The sequence below is a fragment of the Gallinula chloropus genome (genome assembly GCF_964237585.1).
Source record: "Gallinula chloropus genome assembly, chromosome: Z".
NCBI classification, from domain to species: Eukaryota; Metazoa; Chordata; class Aves; order Gruiformes; family Rallidae; genus Gallinula; species Gallinula chloropus.
Genome location: NC_140089.1, coordinates 57,394,289 through 57,410,128, shown reverse-complemented (window position 1 = coordinate 57,410,128; position 15,840 = coordinate 57,394,289). Strand labels below are relative to the sequence as shown.

Here is a 15,840-nt window from a genome sequence, read left to right as displayed (position 1 = left end):
TTGACCTCAGTCAGAAGGCTCTTGTGACTTCTATTACATTTTGCCGTGCCTTGTGTCAAACATAGTGTGTTTGGAAAACACAGTTAGAAAAGGTTCTCATCAGAGACTGCTGAGCGTGATTGCCAGAGGACTGCCAGGCCCTGAGCATCTACAGGGGCACAGAAATCTGCTGGCTGTTCACGCTATTGCTAAGTGGAGAATCCAGTTTACTTCTAAAAGTTACAAATTCTGACATAAAGTACTTGAAACATGAATTTCTATAAATCACTGCTCCACTTCAGAGGCTTTTTAGAGCCGTATAGAGATTGCTCATAAACTCGATTTCCCTGGAATGTCCCAAAGCTGTATTTGATGGGAACTAACCCACTTTTTTCTTTGTTTTTCTCATAGGTGCCAAGAGGAGTGTCCAGTGGGGACGTACGGGGTGCAATGTGCTGAGCCCTGCAAGTGTATGAATGGTGGGAAATGCTACCATATTGGTGGTGCCTGTCTCTGTGAAGCAGGATACACTGGAGAGCAGTGTGAAACAAGGCTTTGTCCTGAAGGAATTTATGGTCTCAAGTGTGATAAAAGATGTCCCTGGCACAGGCCCACTACCTGGAGGTAGGCTTTACACCCTTGAACCTGTTCTTCTGTAGAGAAGATAGAAATCTGAAAAGAAAGATTTCCTGATTTTTCTAGTACTTTCATGCAATCTGAAGCAGTGAAGGACTTGTGAGAGAATCTGGTATTCCCTAACTGGATCAGGAAACTCTCAGCCCAAAAGAGCTTCCCAATGACAGTGCTTGCAGCTATATGTGATCTTAATATTCATTGCTGTATTTATTTGGTTGCTTACCCGCCAAATAAATATTATGACAAAGTGGGACCTTTGTCTCTATTTACCAGGTGGGTAGATCATTACATTGCTCACTGTGTGTAGGCAGGATAGATCATATATCCCTTGCACGTTCTGGTGTGCTGTAAGTGCAAAATAACTGAAATCAATAGATGTGGTCAGTTGATGGCAGCTCCAGCCAATCCTCATGCTTGTCAGCCTCTATGCTTCGTGAAGGGTTAGATATAGGTATACCTGGGAGGTTCTATTATTTTCCAGGGGTCCAGAGAGCACCAGCAGGTAACAAGCCTCTTATGCAAAGAGTTTTTTCAGAAATGGTTCTTGTCCATTGCCTCTTTTGGTAGATATGCAAGGATTTGAGCTGGAGTGTGTATTGAACCCAGCCCTCTGTTCTCTGTGACCAGGTGAAAGTATCCATTTTTCCCTTGGTACTCAACAGTCAAGAGAAAACAGAGAGTGAGCACTGGCTGGCTGAGACTAAGGCCATATAAACCCCGTTTCCTCAGTGGGGTACAGCAACAGCGCTGTGACCTGGTATGAGCAGATCCATACGTCCCTGCCACTTCCCATCACAGGTTGGGGGGTTTACAGAAACTTGTCATTCTGAAGATGCAGTTTGCAGGAAGAAGCGAAAAAGGCCTCTGTCTGCCTTTGTCAACATTAGCGCCTTGTTTTGTACAGGAATGTACAAAATGTAGGAATTGCAGCATTTCAGGCTGGTTTTGGCATGTCTTTACTCACGTGACACCTGGTGTAAAAAGAGCACACTGTAGCTACGTACTTTTCTAGAAGGGTTTTTCTTTTGTCTTGTAAGCTCTTTCTGGTGATCTTCCACCCCTGCTTCACATTTGTAAATAAGACTGTGGGAGGTCATTCTGCATCACCAACTAATATGGTATAGTTAGGCTGGGATTAGGGTTTTTTCAGGACACGTTCTGGTGGCATTTCTTTTGTCTCTTGCTTTCTCTGAGGGATATGTGCATACATATATATATCGGCTCCCATTCTTAATGTATAAATCTTACTGCCAATTAGTCTGACTTCATGAAAACCCATCAAAATCCTTCAAAAGTATTACAGCTTCCTACACCTATTTACAGGACAGTGATGACTGTCTTAAAATGCCAGTACTAGTAGTTTTATAAATACGTTCTAATTTAGATCTCAAGAACTGTTCAGTTGTAGATTGTCATTTTTAGTCCTGAATTACTTATCCTTCCATCCCCTCCTGGCAGCTGTCACCCTGTGTCTGGGGAATGCTCCTGCAAGCCTGGCTGGTCGGGGCTCTACTGCAACGAGACGTGTTCTCCAGGATTCTATGGCGAGTCATGTCAGCAGATCCGCAGCTGCCAAAATGGTGCTGACTGCAATAGTGTGACTGGAAAATGCACCTGTGGCCCTGGATTTGAGGTAAATAAGTCTCTCTTTCGCAGTACATTTTCAACTCCATTGGCTTTAGTTGAGTGCCAAGTTCTTCATGGTGCCCGAGTGTCCTTTCTCCACCACAGGAAAAGAAAGGTAACGGTATTTAGGTACATAAATAATACTGGGCGTTGTCTAAGATTCTGAGGCAAATCTGGGATTGGTTCTCAGCACTGAAGTGAAGGCATTTCAGGAAAGAAAAGATAGTGACTTTGTAAGACAGTGATAAGTAGGAGGATGTGCTTGTGAGGTGTAAATAAAGGGAGGAATGATGGTTTCAATCATTATCTTGCTGCAGAAGCTCCTGATGTTCCATTCAGAGAAAATCTAGAGCAAGACACTTGTTTTTGCGGTTCAGGATGGATTATTCTGCAGCTTTTACATGCATTTGCGGTTACCTGTGCTTTGGATATTTACAGGGTGACTGTTGTAGGAACAACAACTGTGAAAACTTCAGTCAAATTAATTCCTAAAAATACTGTAGACATCCACGTTCCATGAACCTGCTGTCTTACTGAGATTTGGTTTCGTGAAGGGCTTCCTTATTACTTAAGATACTGTCCATTGATCTAACCAAGTGGTGTTTGCTGTGTGACCTGAGCTCTCCCAACAACTAACAGGAAAGTAATGCTTACTGTGGACTTAAAGAGCATGAAGGAGTCCCTCGCCATGAAATTTCAGATACCTTAGTGACAGCCTGGAACAGGCATGTTCTCTGGCTTTTGTAGCACCTGAGTCAGTCTACAGAATGTACTGGTTCTATTGTCTGAATAGTTTTTAGACTCTGTTTTTGTGTCATTCAGGGTGCTGCTTGTGGTACTGCCTGTCTTCTGGGGACGTATGGAATAAACTGTTCATCTGTATGCAACTGCAAAAACGAAGCCATCTGTTCACCAGTAGATGTTTCTTGTGCCTGCAAAGCAGGTAAGCATCCCTTCAGATTAATTTCCTTTTTCCCTAATCATAAAATGAATTTGAGTTTTGGAAGTAGAGAAGAAGAAAGAAACTTAATAAAAAGCAGACCACGCTGAAGGCCATATCACCAGCTGATTTATGCTTCTGCTGCTCTGGGAGGTGAAAACTAGGAAACCATCTGCCCCAAGAAGAGTGCACATGCCTCATGTTTGTGTTCTCAGTGGGCTGGAGGCTGCTGCGGCTTAGTGAATTACTGGTGTTTACCCTGAGGTGTGCCACCACTTCTCTCTTGGTGGCAGTGCTGTCATCTGCTGGATGTACCACAGGCATGCCTGCCATGTGTCTGACAGCAGCCTGCCTAGTCGAAATGCATAGGCGGGTTTCCCTCAGCCTGGGTGTGCATGACCTCTGGCTGCAACCCTTGCCCCTCTCAGCCACACAGAGGCACCGATTTCTTCCTGTCATTTTAGCACTGATGTTAGTATCTACTGGCAATTTATTCTATTTGAATGCTCTTTTCCTCACCAGCTCTCTGAGAAAACCTTGCCTAAGACCCTTCCAAGCCTTTGCGCGCTGTTCCCTGCTTCTGTGAGAAACTTTCTAGGTCTCCCAGTATTCGTGTGACTAGACTGACGGTCCTTGACCTCCCTGCCTGGCTCTCACCTCCCAGCAGTAATTCTGATGGACATTGTACCCCCTCAGAAACTGCACGTGCCTGCCCACCTCTGTCAGGGACTGATTTTTGCCTGAAATGACCCCTAAATGTGAAGTTCTCTATCCAGGGCACGAGGCGGCTTCGTTTCAATCCATGTGTTTTGCACAGTCTATTGATTAGGCTCAGTGCAGAATTACTTTTCCCTTGGCTTGCTGTAAACAAGGTACAAAATTAGAACCTTGGCTTGTGTCACTGCTGATGGTCACGTCAGACTGTCTCCTGCCGTTTCTATTGTATCAGATGGTCACATTTTTAAAAATCTATTTCCATTTCTCTGCCTCCAGCGTGCAGTCTGCAAATCATTGCTACCCAGCATAATCAGCAGTGAAGGGTGCATTTTAGAACCATTTCCCATTACAGTCTTTTTTGCATCTGGAGGGAAGTACAGCAATGATCTAGAAGGTCTTCCATGTATCCTTGGAGAAATGCAACTTAGGCACTGCTGCTATGTTTCCTTCTGTTTTGTGTCTAGGATTTTAGTTTCTAAACTGTATTGCAGAACTCCATCTGTTCAGTACTGGCGGAAGAGTGATGAAAGCAGCAGCTTGAATGTAGGGAATACAGTCCTTGCTTTTTCAACCCATGCCTTAAACCTTCAGTATCCTCTGGTGCTTGGTAGTGTAATTTCAAGGTGTCTGTGTTTTCCTTGCCAATCTGCCCTGAATTGCTATTGCACGGTGGCACCCATCTGCAAATGTGTGCTGTGCAGAGATGTCAGGAGGTGCCCTTCACCACCCTTGTTCCAACGTGGACGAGTCCTCGTCTGAAACTGCTGCTACTAGCTTGTAGCTAGTGGTACCCTGGGATTGCACATCTCCGAAAGATGCTGCCTGATAGGCAGAGTGAAACACGTCCGCAGAGAGGAATGGGGGAAAACTTGGATTAATTTGTCACTTGAAATTCTTCTTTTTGGCAGGTTGGCATGGTGTAGATTGCTCAATAAATTGTCCCAGAGGTACCTGGGGGCTTGGCTGTAACTTAACTTGCCAGTGCCTTAACGGAGGGGCTTGCAAAGCTCTGGATGGAACCTGTACCTGTGCTCCAGGCTGGAGAGGAGAAAAATGTGAATTCCCTTGCCAGGTAGTTTCATAATTTCACCAGATTTTGCACTGAATTTTGTCGGGGGGATAAGTCTCCAAGGAGGACTGCTCCTGGTAGCCCATACACAACTGGGTTGAAGATTGGTGACACATGACGACAAATCTTTGGGAAGAACTCTGCAGTGCAACACACTGAAGTGCAGAAAACACACAGTTAAGATGCACAGATGAAAAACTCTTCCTGCTTCCATGCTTTAAAGTTGAGCCTCAGACTTTTCTCCAGCTCCTTTAGAATTTGTTGAAAAACACAGACCCAAATTTTTCCCCGTTGGCATCAAATGCTCTCCAGAGTGCTTCTGTTAAAGCAGAAAAAACTGTGAGAGGAAAGAATGTGCCAGAAATAGATACTTAACATCAAACAACCTAGTTTTGATTACATTATCTTCTATCTCTGGTACAATATGAACGGAGAAGTTGCCTTCATTCTTAGTCAGCTGTGAGAAGGCACTGCGAAGAGTGCAGTGACAGACAGGTCTTTGCCTTCCTCTTGGGGCTCTGATGCTGTCACCCCGACATTGAGAAGTGCAAAGTTAGAAATCATTGCACTGCCATAACATTGCCTCATCAGGTCTGCTGCACCTTGCAATTTGTGCTTGGGGAGAGCAATCAAAATATCTAATTTCAAAGGTTTTAAAATGGTAAAAGTCAAAACTGATTTGTTTTATTCCATAACTGTTTTTTATTATATTTTGTAGTCAAAACATGAACTCTTTCTCTGAAAAACTGGCTCCATCTTTTCCAGTGATAGTGTTTGGTTTTCTGGGAAATTCTTAGAAACTCCAGTTTTTAAATAAATTCTCTGCTCTACAGGAGGACTGTGTGGGGCTGGAAGGAGACAGGGGCCAGTTCTGTGGCTGTTTTGTTCCATCTGTGATTCACAGGTATGGAAATGTTGTTGAGTGTGGGATCCACAGGCAAACTGGGAGTAGGAGAGTAGATGGGTCAATCTGAAACCTTGCGCGCCTTCACAGAACCATTCCTCAGGAAGTGGTGAAGAGCTGTAAATATGCAGGGCTGTGCTGGCAGCTCTGGTACGTAAAGCCTTGCGTGCAGGAACCCAGAAAGCTTGGCTCTGGCAGCCAAAAAGAGGATCAGTTGTGCAGAAGCTGTGCTTCCACTTAGGTTTTTCAAACTTGAGAACTCAAGTGTCTCTGCACATATTTTGTTCTGCATGAAAATTGTTGCACTTTTCTGCAAGGTTTCTCTGGCATTTTCCTTGTGGTTTTAGGAAGTATTTGTATTTGGTTATCCATTAGAATTTGTGTTTGGCACTGTTGTCTATGGAGAGCAAGGTAATTTGAAAACATGATGAAACTCTGCAGAAAGGCATGCTATCACAAACCTTTTATCTCCAGGAAGGGATTTGAGTTCTCACCTAAATGTCTATGTAAGTGTTGGGAAAACTCTTCCAGCTTCCATAAGATGGAGTTGACACTCTTAAGTATGCCCCTCTCAGAGGGTTCTGGAGTTTTGTGTCTCCGTGCGATACTGTAGCGTTGCAAGCTTCAGCTTTCCTGTTTGTATTCAAGGGTCAGTAGTCTCTGTGGACTCTCTCCACAGGAGTCCTCACAGAAAGAGAGGGAGGCTGCCACAGCCAGCACTCACCTAACTGAGCCCAGAGTGTTCTTGGCCTTATTGTCGTCCCAAAAGCCGCAGTGCGACCTCCCCTCAGTCACTCAGATACCGCTGGGAAATGGCAAGGCTGCAAAAATAATAAAAGTAATTGGAGTGAATGATGAGAAAATAGTAGTATTGTCATTGTGCCATCGATGAGTAGTTTGTGAGACACTAGGGCAGACAAATCACCAGAGACCAAAAGTATGGTAACGAATGAAGCCAGGTTAAAGTAGGTAGATTCTATGATTTGAAAGTCCGTAGTAAAAATGTAGCATCTTTTTGTAACAGGTTCTAAAAATGAGCTGGCCGGTGTGATAGAACTATCCTGGGTGGAGATGACGACTTCAGGCGTAGCACAGACCTTGACTGCGTGACCTCAGGTATTGGAAAGGAGACACTGCTTTTGGCTTCAGTGAAATCTTCATCTTTGGAAAAGAAAAAGATTTTGCTAGAAAGAGACTTTGTGCTTGATTCTAGAAAAAATGGAATATCTGTCCCGGGATGATGTCATCACAGCAGCGTGTGTAACGGACTAGTTTCAACACGTTGGTGATGTCAGGACACACTGTATGACATAAAGAGCATAGTTTGCTTTCTGTTCGGTGTCTGGAAATATCCTCCTCCCACGCTTCACACGTCAGAGCAATACTCCTGAGCAATACTTTCATAACACGGTCTCAAATAGCTGCTCTATAAAGTTACACTGCAGAGATAGCATCAGAAGGTAGGATTAAGAAAGGTGTTGTGGAACATATGTATATGCATAATAAGTGGAGCAGCAGGCAAAGGGTTTGTGACAATAGAGGAAGGAACTAAATTCAACAAAGTATGTTAGAATAGCTTGGGTTTTTTTTCTTTTAGGTTTGTTAAAGTAACCATCAGACTTGGTATTTTTTGGTGTTTAGTATTACCTACCAAAACAGCGAGGATCTCTAGGGAGATCGAGCCATGTAACTCGTATCGAGTGTATAATTAAAAGACTGAATCTTGAATGAAATTAAAATACGGGAAAGGTTCCAAGTTAAGTTCTGTGAGTGCTAATTGTGCATTGTGCTAATTGTGCTGCTGTGCAACAGCTATTTCTCTTGATGTGTTACCTAATATTCTAATTTATCAGGAAAAAAATACCAGAAGGGATTAGAGCAGCAAAGGAGGAGATTTTATGGAACGGCCTCTCCCTGTCTGTCCTCCTCGCCCCCCCCTTTTTTTTTCCTCCTTTTTTAAAAGAAACTTGTGCCTTTCGCGTAAGAATTAAGTGAATTCCTATTTCTGGTCTCAGGTTCTCTAAAAGTTAGGTGATGTGTAGCTGGCTGTATCATGTCATGAGTACTTAAAGGATCACTGGAAAACATTGGTAAGTTTTTCTCAGTGAAGTAATGGCTATTTGTTTTCCAAGTTAGGAAACAGGTAAGAAGTCAAGGTCTAAGATGACCATACTCCTCTACAGATAAAACTATCCAGTCTATCTTTTTAAATGACTTTTCTTCAAATATGCCTTAGGAGTTGTTTGTGTTGGAGAGGACATACAATGTGTAGTCAAATGTGTATAACATAAAAACTAGAGATGCATTTCACATGCAACCCAAGTCAGCATGGCCTGACAAGTAACAGAATGTCAGTTAAGTCATTAAGAGCTGGGATATAGTAAACCTTAGAGGAAGACGAGCAAATCTCCATTTGTGAGTGTAAAGCCTTGAACTGCACGAATAATGAGGACGCCATTGCAAGCCTTGTGTGTTTAGAAAGCAGCGCTAATTCAGAGTCAGGAAGTGCTCTGAAGAGTAGTTCACGGCTGTATAGAAAGTGTAGGAAGGAATGACGGTTTGTTCTTTCTGATTCCAGTCTGTTCCCCTGGGTTTTATGGACACCGCTGCAGCCAGACATGCCCCCAGTGTGTACACAGCAGTGGTCCCTGCCACCATATTACTGGCTTACATGACTGCTTACCTGGATTTACAGGAGCCCTCTGTAACAAAGGTACAAGTTGTAGTAAAGACTCTCTGGGACAGAGAGACCAGGCACTTCAGCAATTTTCCTTCCGTCGCTTGGAAGCCATAAAACCAACAGCAGTTGCTGTTGTAGTGCTTGCAGCGTATAAATTAGGAATCTTAAGCAGGTTTAAACTGTTTGAACATTTGATCCTACAGTATGAAACCCACTGTATTGTTATTTGTATTATTTGTATAATGAGCATGTATAAAGGGCTTCCCAGAATTTCTAATGCCTTACTGAACATTATACTAAGCAGTACCTGTCTTGATCCTAGTATCAAGATTCCTCTTGAAATAAAGAAAAGGTAATCCCATTCTGATTACTAAGGAGTTCTAATTGTGTTTTGTTCCAGTATGTCCCAGTGGCAGATTTGGCAAGAACTGCATTGGAATATGCACATGCATCAGTAACGGAACGTGCAATCCTATTGATAAATCCTGTCAGTGTTACCCTGGCTGGATTGGTAGTGACTGCTCTCAACGTAAGTATGAAATGTTCCCCTTTCTTTTAACAACAATCAATTCGGGTTTGGCTATTTACATTATCTAGTATTTAGTAAAAAACCCACTGTCCAAGTCAGAAATGAGGACTGTGTGGTATAGGAGGAAGAAATCCGAAAGTTTTCTTCTTCAGTTTATCAGCACTATCAGCAACATAATTGCACTCTGGCTTTTCTAAGAAGTGGGATGGAGAATATGAGAGAAGAGACCAATTTTCAGTCTTTCACTGCCCAAGAAGAGTTGTAGAGGATCTGCAGAGAGCTTCTGGCTGCTTCTTGCAGAAGCCACCCCTGCTTCCCCGCTTCGCCACCAGAACCTTGCCACATAAAAGCACAACGCAGATACCCCTTTTTACTGCCATTCTACCTCACTTGAGGAGTATTGCCTTGGTATGCTAAACCAGTGAAGACTTTGTTACTGACTCAGAGTGCTAGGCCCTAATTTCATTATGTTTCATAGGAGTTCTTTTATGAAATAATTCAGCATTCTCCAGATGCCTTGTCAGGTCTATGAAAATACTGATAATAGGAGAGAAATACCTGAGGCAGAATTCTCACGAGAAATAGATCCAATTCCATGAAGTACCAAAATCCACACGGTCCAAAACACTGTATTCCAAAGTTTCAGTCAACCCATTTCTGTGAATAAAAGAAGCCACACCAAAGCCTGATACGTCAACATTCCAAAGAGACTGTGCTGATTTCCAGGGAGGTGCATTTCCGAATACCATCCCACATTGGTTTCACGTCACTTATGGTAACTCATTTATGGCTTGGCTAGTCCAGGTTAACTAGCTCTGTACCAGTGCAATGTAGCAGCTGGTGACTTTGGAAAAAAAACTCTTTGCTGTCTAAATTCTGTGAAGTGATTGGCATGCACAACTAAGTATCATAGCAAGATAAATCTTGAGCCGATTCCTGTGGAAGCCAGTAGCAAGAAAGGCGTCTGGTTTTATGGTAAAATAAGTAGGTATTTTGGAGAGTAGAAGAATAGGGGTATTTAGGAGGAGGAGAGACTTACTCACAAATCAATAACAAGAAAATGGTGCCAGCAATATGAATGGAAGCATCTATTTAGACTATGCTCATGGGCTGTAACAGAGCAAGTTTCTTTGCTTTGTGTACAGGCCTTTTGTTCACATGGAAAATAACGATTCCATTAAATTCTTCTGGAACCAATAACCTTCTTAAAACTTTTAACCTTTCATCTGTATGGGATTTACATTCCCTCATAGCTGACCACTATTTTCAAACAAAAACAATAACAAAAAGAATCATAAGGCACAACTGAAGCAAAAACAAGAAAAACAAAATTTAGTGTTTATTTTTTTGTCACTACAATGTAGTATATTTCTTAATGAAGTGAAATTTGGGCAAAACCACCACTTTGCAAAAATGCAGCCCACACATAGATGAGTCCTTTTGCATTTAAAGGATTCAGGAATTTCGAATTTTTAGAAATACTATATTCATCAATGCAACCACAGCAGCAAGAGTCCACTTGATAAAGGTACAGTCCTGATCATTTGCACTCTATTTAGGTAATTACCTAGACTCTAACATTAGAAATTAAAGAATTAAGCTTCATATTTAGCCTAAATCTATAGGCTGTGAGATGTGTTTCAACCTTCTCTGTTTGTACTCCTTCAGTTTTGAGGCTTAGAAGACTTATACCTTTGGCTGTGTTCAACGTAACTGCTTGCAGATTAAAAAATAATGAAAAGAGGAAAGTTACTTGGCTTTCTGTGTGGAGAAAGCTGGTATGAGTGTCCTAGTTACTGAGGATCAAGTTTGAATTGCTGGCTTTTTCGACACTTCCAATTTTTTTCAACACTTTTTATGTAGAGTAAAAGAAGTCCTTAGTTAGAGAAAACCCAACCTGTGGCGATTTGCTCAGAATGGAGTAGCCCAAGAAATGGCTTTAAAAGCAAAACAACAAACACCAAGTGAAGCAGTGCTTCTATGTGAATGTAAGCAGCTCTGTTTGTGGATATCACTGATCTTTGTCATTTGGGATCAATTAATGAATTGCTGTGGGTTGTTTTAGCTTGCCCACCTTCCCACTGGGGACAGAACTGCATCCACACGTGCAATTGCCATAATGGAGCTTACTGCAGTGCCTGCGATGGGGAGTGCAAATGTACCCCAGGATGGACTGGCCTTTACTGTACACAGAGTAAGTGACTTTTGTCATCCATTCTTGGTCTATAAACGAGTGACAGAACTTTCCTTTGGTGTTTTCACATTTCAGTCGTTGATGTCTTCCCACGCTGCTAAGCATTTTTGGCCCAGAAGATGTTACACGTTACCTCCGCGGTAGCAGGGGAGGCAGCTGCATAAGCACTGGCAGAGTGCTGGCAACTACATTTGAACTCCTCTTTAGCCTTGCTTTAGAGGAAGACAACTTTTGGCTGCGGCTGGGCATCCCTGTGGAAGAGTCTGTCATGTGCACACACAGAATGAATGACTCTGACATTCAGATGCTCCCCCTGCGGATGTGCAGTACTGGCTGTAGTCCATTAATATACTTACCCAGGATGTTTGCATTTTAGTTCTGGAGCAGTTGCTTCACTCCAGTTCTCTTCCCGCTCCTTCTATTGCAGGATGTCCCCTGGATTTTTACGGGAAGGACTGTGCATTGCTATGCCAGTGTCAGAACGGAGCTGACTGCGACCACATCAGTGGGCAGTGCACCTGCCGCACGGGCTTCATGGGGAAGCACTGTGAGCAAAGTGAGTAGGAATGGCAAGTGTTGGTGCCTAAGAGCAATTACTCAACCCTCAGGGGAGCCTCTGTTTTGGCCAGTGTTTTGATACATCCTCTTTGCTTCAGGGGGAGTCTTAATGGGGTAGATGCTTCAGGAGTTGGACCTGGGCTTTTTCCAGAGAAAACCTGCAGAATTGGTTATGAAGACCTTATCTCTTGCTGTCTTCCCACATCGACACACGTGTCATATGACGTGACACCAGCCAGATGTCTGGCTCCGCTCATACGACTGCACGGGTTTTCAAGCACAGGGCTCTGAGTAGCCTGGGAGACCTGACAGTCTGGTGGAGAAGGACAATTGGTTCCTAATTTGCCTGTTTCTTTACTGTCTTTTACCCTTTTCTTCTTTTTCGGTTTTCGTTCCTTCCTAATTTCATGGCCTCAGTGGCAGGCCCAGTACAAGTAAAGCCAAATCCCAAGTAGAGACAATTTCCTTCTCCTTTTCCCTCTTCCCTTCTCATAGTCTCCCAGATACACAGAGATCCTCTCGAAGCAAATCTTGTCCGTAGGGGTCTGCCACTGGTGACACATTGCCATCTGCTGGCCATGGACAGACAGAGTTTAGGGCTAGGAACAAAGGGTAGCGTCCGTGGTGCTGCAGATCTGTAATCCCGATACAGTTAAGAAGCTCCATCTGAAGGCTCGAGTCTGAAACAAGTGAAGGCAAAGAGCAAACCTGGGAGTGACGCAACGGGTACGTGAAACTTCAGGCACTGCTGTCTTCTGCCCACAGCTGTTAAGGCAGGCAGCAGGTGAAGAAGGTGGCAGAAAGAGTTTTCAGAGCCAAGAAAGAGCTGTCAGCAAAGGTGGGGGTGCTCTTGAGGCACTAGAGAGTGTTGCTATGAACTTGGTGGTTAAAATTCTCTGTAATTGGGACAGTGACTGCAGAGGCAAAAGAGAGCAAGGAACCTCAGGAGAGAAGTAAGTTAGCAAGTAACATGCTCTTGCTTCAAGTGACCTGTCAGTTCCTGCTCTGTGTCCCTAAATCCGTCAAATGAATGGCAATTTCCTAGGTAGCTCTTTCCAGAAACTCTCCCATTAGGTTTTGGAATGAGTGCAGAGCTGTCAAAAACTTCTCCTCAGAAAGAAATGCCATGCTATTGATAGTTGTTGATTTTATTTTCTTTTCAGAAGCCATCCCTCACATTACCGGAGGAAATTCCAACAGTCACTATTTCTCTAACCCCAGTTATCATACTCTGACTCAGTGCGCTACCCCACCTCATGTCAACAACATGGACAGACTGACCCTGGCAAAGGTAGAGCATCAAAATCTCAGTGCTCCTCTGTCAATTAGCTTCTAGTTTATTTCATTTGGTTCCATCATGTTTCAGGTTTGGTTTCTTTTTGTGGTGGGTTGACCCTGGCTGGAGGTCAGGTGCCCAGCAAAGCCGCTCTATAACTCCCCTCCACAGCTGGACAGGGGAGAGAAGATATAACCAAAAGCTTATGAGTTGAGATAAGAGCAGGGAGAGATCATTCCGCAGGTAACATCATGGGCAAAGCATCTAATTTCCTACCAAATCAAAAGAGAGTGAGATAATGAGGTATAAAACCAAATCTTCAAACACCTCCCCTCACCCCTCCCTTCTTCCTGGCCTCAACTTTATTCACAAATTCTCTGCCACCTACCCCCGAGCGGCACAGGACGGGGGCAGAATGGGGATTGTGGCCAGTTAATCACACATTGTCTTTGCCGCTCCTTCCTCTTCAGGCAGAGGACTCCTCACATGCTTCCCCCGCTCCAGTGTGGGGTCTTTCCCACATCAGACAATCCTCCATGAACTTCTCCAACATGAATCCTTACCATGGGGGCTACAGCTCTTCACCAACTGCCCCGGTGTGGCTTACATGTGGCTCAGACCTCCAGGGACAGACTGCTCCAGCCTGCTTCCCCACAGAGCCACAGCTTGCCCCAGGGAAACCTGCTGCGGTGTGGGCTCCTCTGTCCACGGGCTGCAGGTCCTGCCAGGAGCTTGCTCTAATGCAGGCTTCCCATGAGGTCACTGCCTCCTTCAGGTGTGTCCACCCGCTCCAGCATGGAGCTGCAGCTGGGATCTCTACTCGGCATCTTCCTCCTGGGCTGCAGCAGGACTGCCTGCTTCACCATGGTCTTCTCCATGGGCTGCTGGGGAGTCTCCCCTCTGGTGCCTGGAGCGCTTCCTCCCCCTCCTTCTTCCCTGGCCTTGGTGTCTGCAGAGTTTCTTCATCTTCTCACTCCCTTCTCTGGCAGCAAGAAGTGTCTGCCTGTGGGTTTTTTTCCTTCTGAAACATCCTATCACAGAGGTGCTGCCACCATCGCTGATGGGCTCGTCACTGGCCAGCGGTGGGTCCATCCTTGAGCCGTCGGGTATTTACTCTGTCAGACGTAGGGGAAGCTTCTAGGAGCTTCTTGCAGAAGCCACCCCTGGCCCCCCACCGCTACCAAAACCTGGCCACGCAAACCCAAACCACTTTGCCTGATTAGCACCTGGAAATCCTGTAACTTCCCATCAGTTTCAGTTTCTGTTATCTGTCTTCCTTTGAATTAGGCCAAAACCAATCAGCTGTTTGTGAACCTTAAAAACGTGGAACCTGGAAAACGAGGAACTGTCATGGACTACGCGGGAACATTGCCTGCAGACTGGAAACATGGTGGCTACCTCAACGAGCTTGGTAAGAAGGAAGAAGGAGGAGGAGGAGAGGGTGAATGGTATTTACTGTGTTTGGGATAGAGAGGGAAGCAGGGAATTTTTCCTGGTTCTCCGCTCAGGGTAATGCCAAGGTGGTCTGGCTGTGCGTGAGGTTCAGGGTTATGGGTTCGACCTTTCTTCAAGGAGACAAAAAAGTGACTCCTTGTGAGGAGCGGTGAATCCACCTGATGCCCAGTGCAGACATGATATGCAAATCTCTCATCATATTGTCATACAACTATTTTCATACTAATTACTTTCATAAATCAATGGGTGTTGTAAATAAGGATCTGCTTTGGCAAAATTACTTTGATTAAATAGGTGTGGGGTTGGGTGAATCCTTTTCTCTAATCCCCACCACACAGAATCAAGGCTTTTTGAAGTAGTTTCTCATCATCTGGGCTGCTGCAGATGTAAATTGTAGCAGCATCTTCCCAGCTAAGCCTCCTGTCTGCTAAAACGCAGCACATTGTCCGTCAAAAGAAAATTCCTGAGAAGGGGTGAGAATTTCTGTATCCTATTGACACTTCATCCTTTCCCAATCTCAAGCATCCCAAAGGCTGGATCACACTCCTCATGTCTCTGCCCAGTGAAAGCCTTAGAAGGGACTCTGAGTGCCATTAATCTTTAGATGATTTAATTACCTTCATTTCTAGTCCTTCTCACTGTCAGGTTCTGGGGATCAGGTGCAGCACCAGAAGCAGTCTGCAGCAGGATTTTTCCCTGCCCATCCCCAGCCTTGGTCTAACAACAGCTCCGGCTGAGACGCGGGGTTTTTAAGAAAACAGTTTAACGCTCAGAGTTCAGCTTTACATTTTCTTAGAGCAGATGTACCAGCACTTGGGACTTCTGAGAGATCCCGGCTGTGGCTACCCCACTGCATGGGGAGATTCTGGAAGACTGGAGGAATGCTGATGTTATGCCTGGTTTCTAGAAGGTGCAGTGGGATTGCTTGGGTAGCTCTAGGCTTGTGACCTGGGTGTCAGGCTTGGCAAAAACAGCAGGACAGCTGACATGAGACCTAGTAAATAAAGATGGAGTAGGAATAAATTTAGTTGGTTTAGGTCTTCTCAAATAACCTAATTTTGTTCTTGGAAACTGTGTATTTTGTTTAGAGAGAGACTGTCTAGAGAAAGTTCCTTTAGACTGCTGTAATGCTTGTAACAGAGTACCATGATGCAATCTTGGTTGCAGTGACCATGAAATGTTGGAGTTCTAGATCCTCAGGGAAGTAAGGAGGGTGCACAGCAAGCTCACTACCCTGGACTGCAGCAGAACATACTTCGGCCTCTTCAGGGACCTGC

General features: G+C 44.4%; 1 protein-coding gene across 1 annotated transcript in view; it reads left to right on the top strand.

The window, feature by feature from the left end:
• LOC311203718 (uncharacterized protein) overlaps positions 1–15,840 on the top strand; it is a gene marked incomplete at its 5' end in the record, with an annotated part of 62,808 nt that overhangs the window by 267 nt on the left and 46,701 nt on the right. The window contains 11 exons of the mRNA XM_084278475.1: positions 391–603; positions 2,074–2,248; positions 3,064–3,184; positions 4,807–4,970; positions 6,219–6,282; positions 8,450–8,584; positions 8,952–9,080; positions 11,146–11,274; positions 11,702–11,830; positions 12,996–13,123; positions 14,396–14,519. Of these exons, the coding sequence (XP_084134601.1) occupies positions 391–603; positions 2,074–2,248; positions 3,064–3,184; positions 4,807–4,970; positions 6,219–6,282; positions 8,450–8,584; positions 8,952–9,080; positions 11,146–11,274; positions 11,702–11,830; positions 12,996–13,123; positions 14,396–14,519 (1,511 nt within the window). The remainder of the gene's footprint in view (positions 1–390; positions 604–2,073; positions 2,249–3,063; positions 3,185–4,806; positions 4,971–6,218; positions 6,283–8,449; positions 8,585–8,951; positions 9,081–11,145; positions 11,275–11,701; positions 11,831–12,995; positions 13,124–14,395; positions 14,520–15,840) is intronic.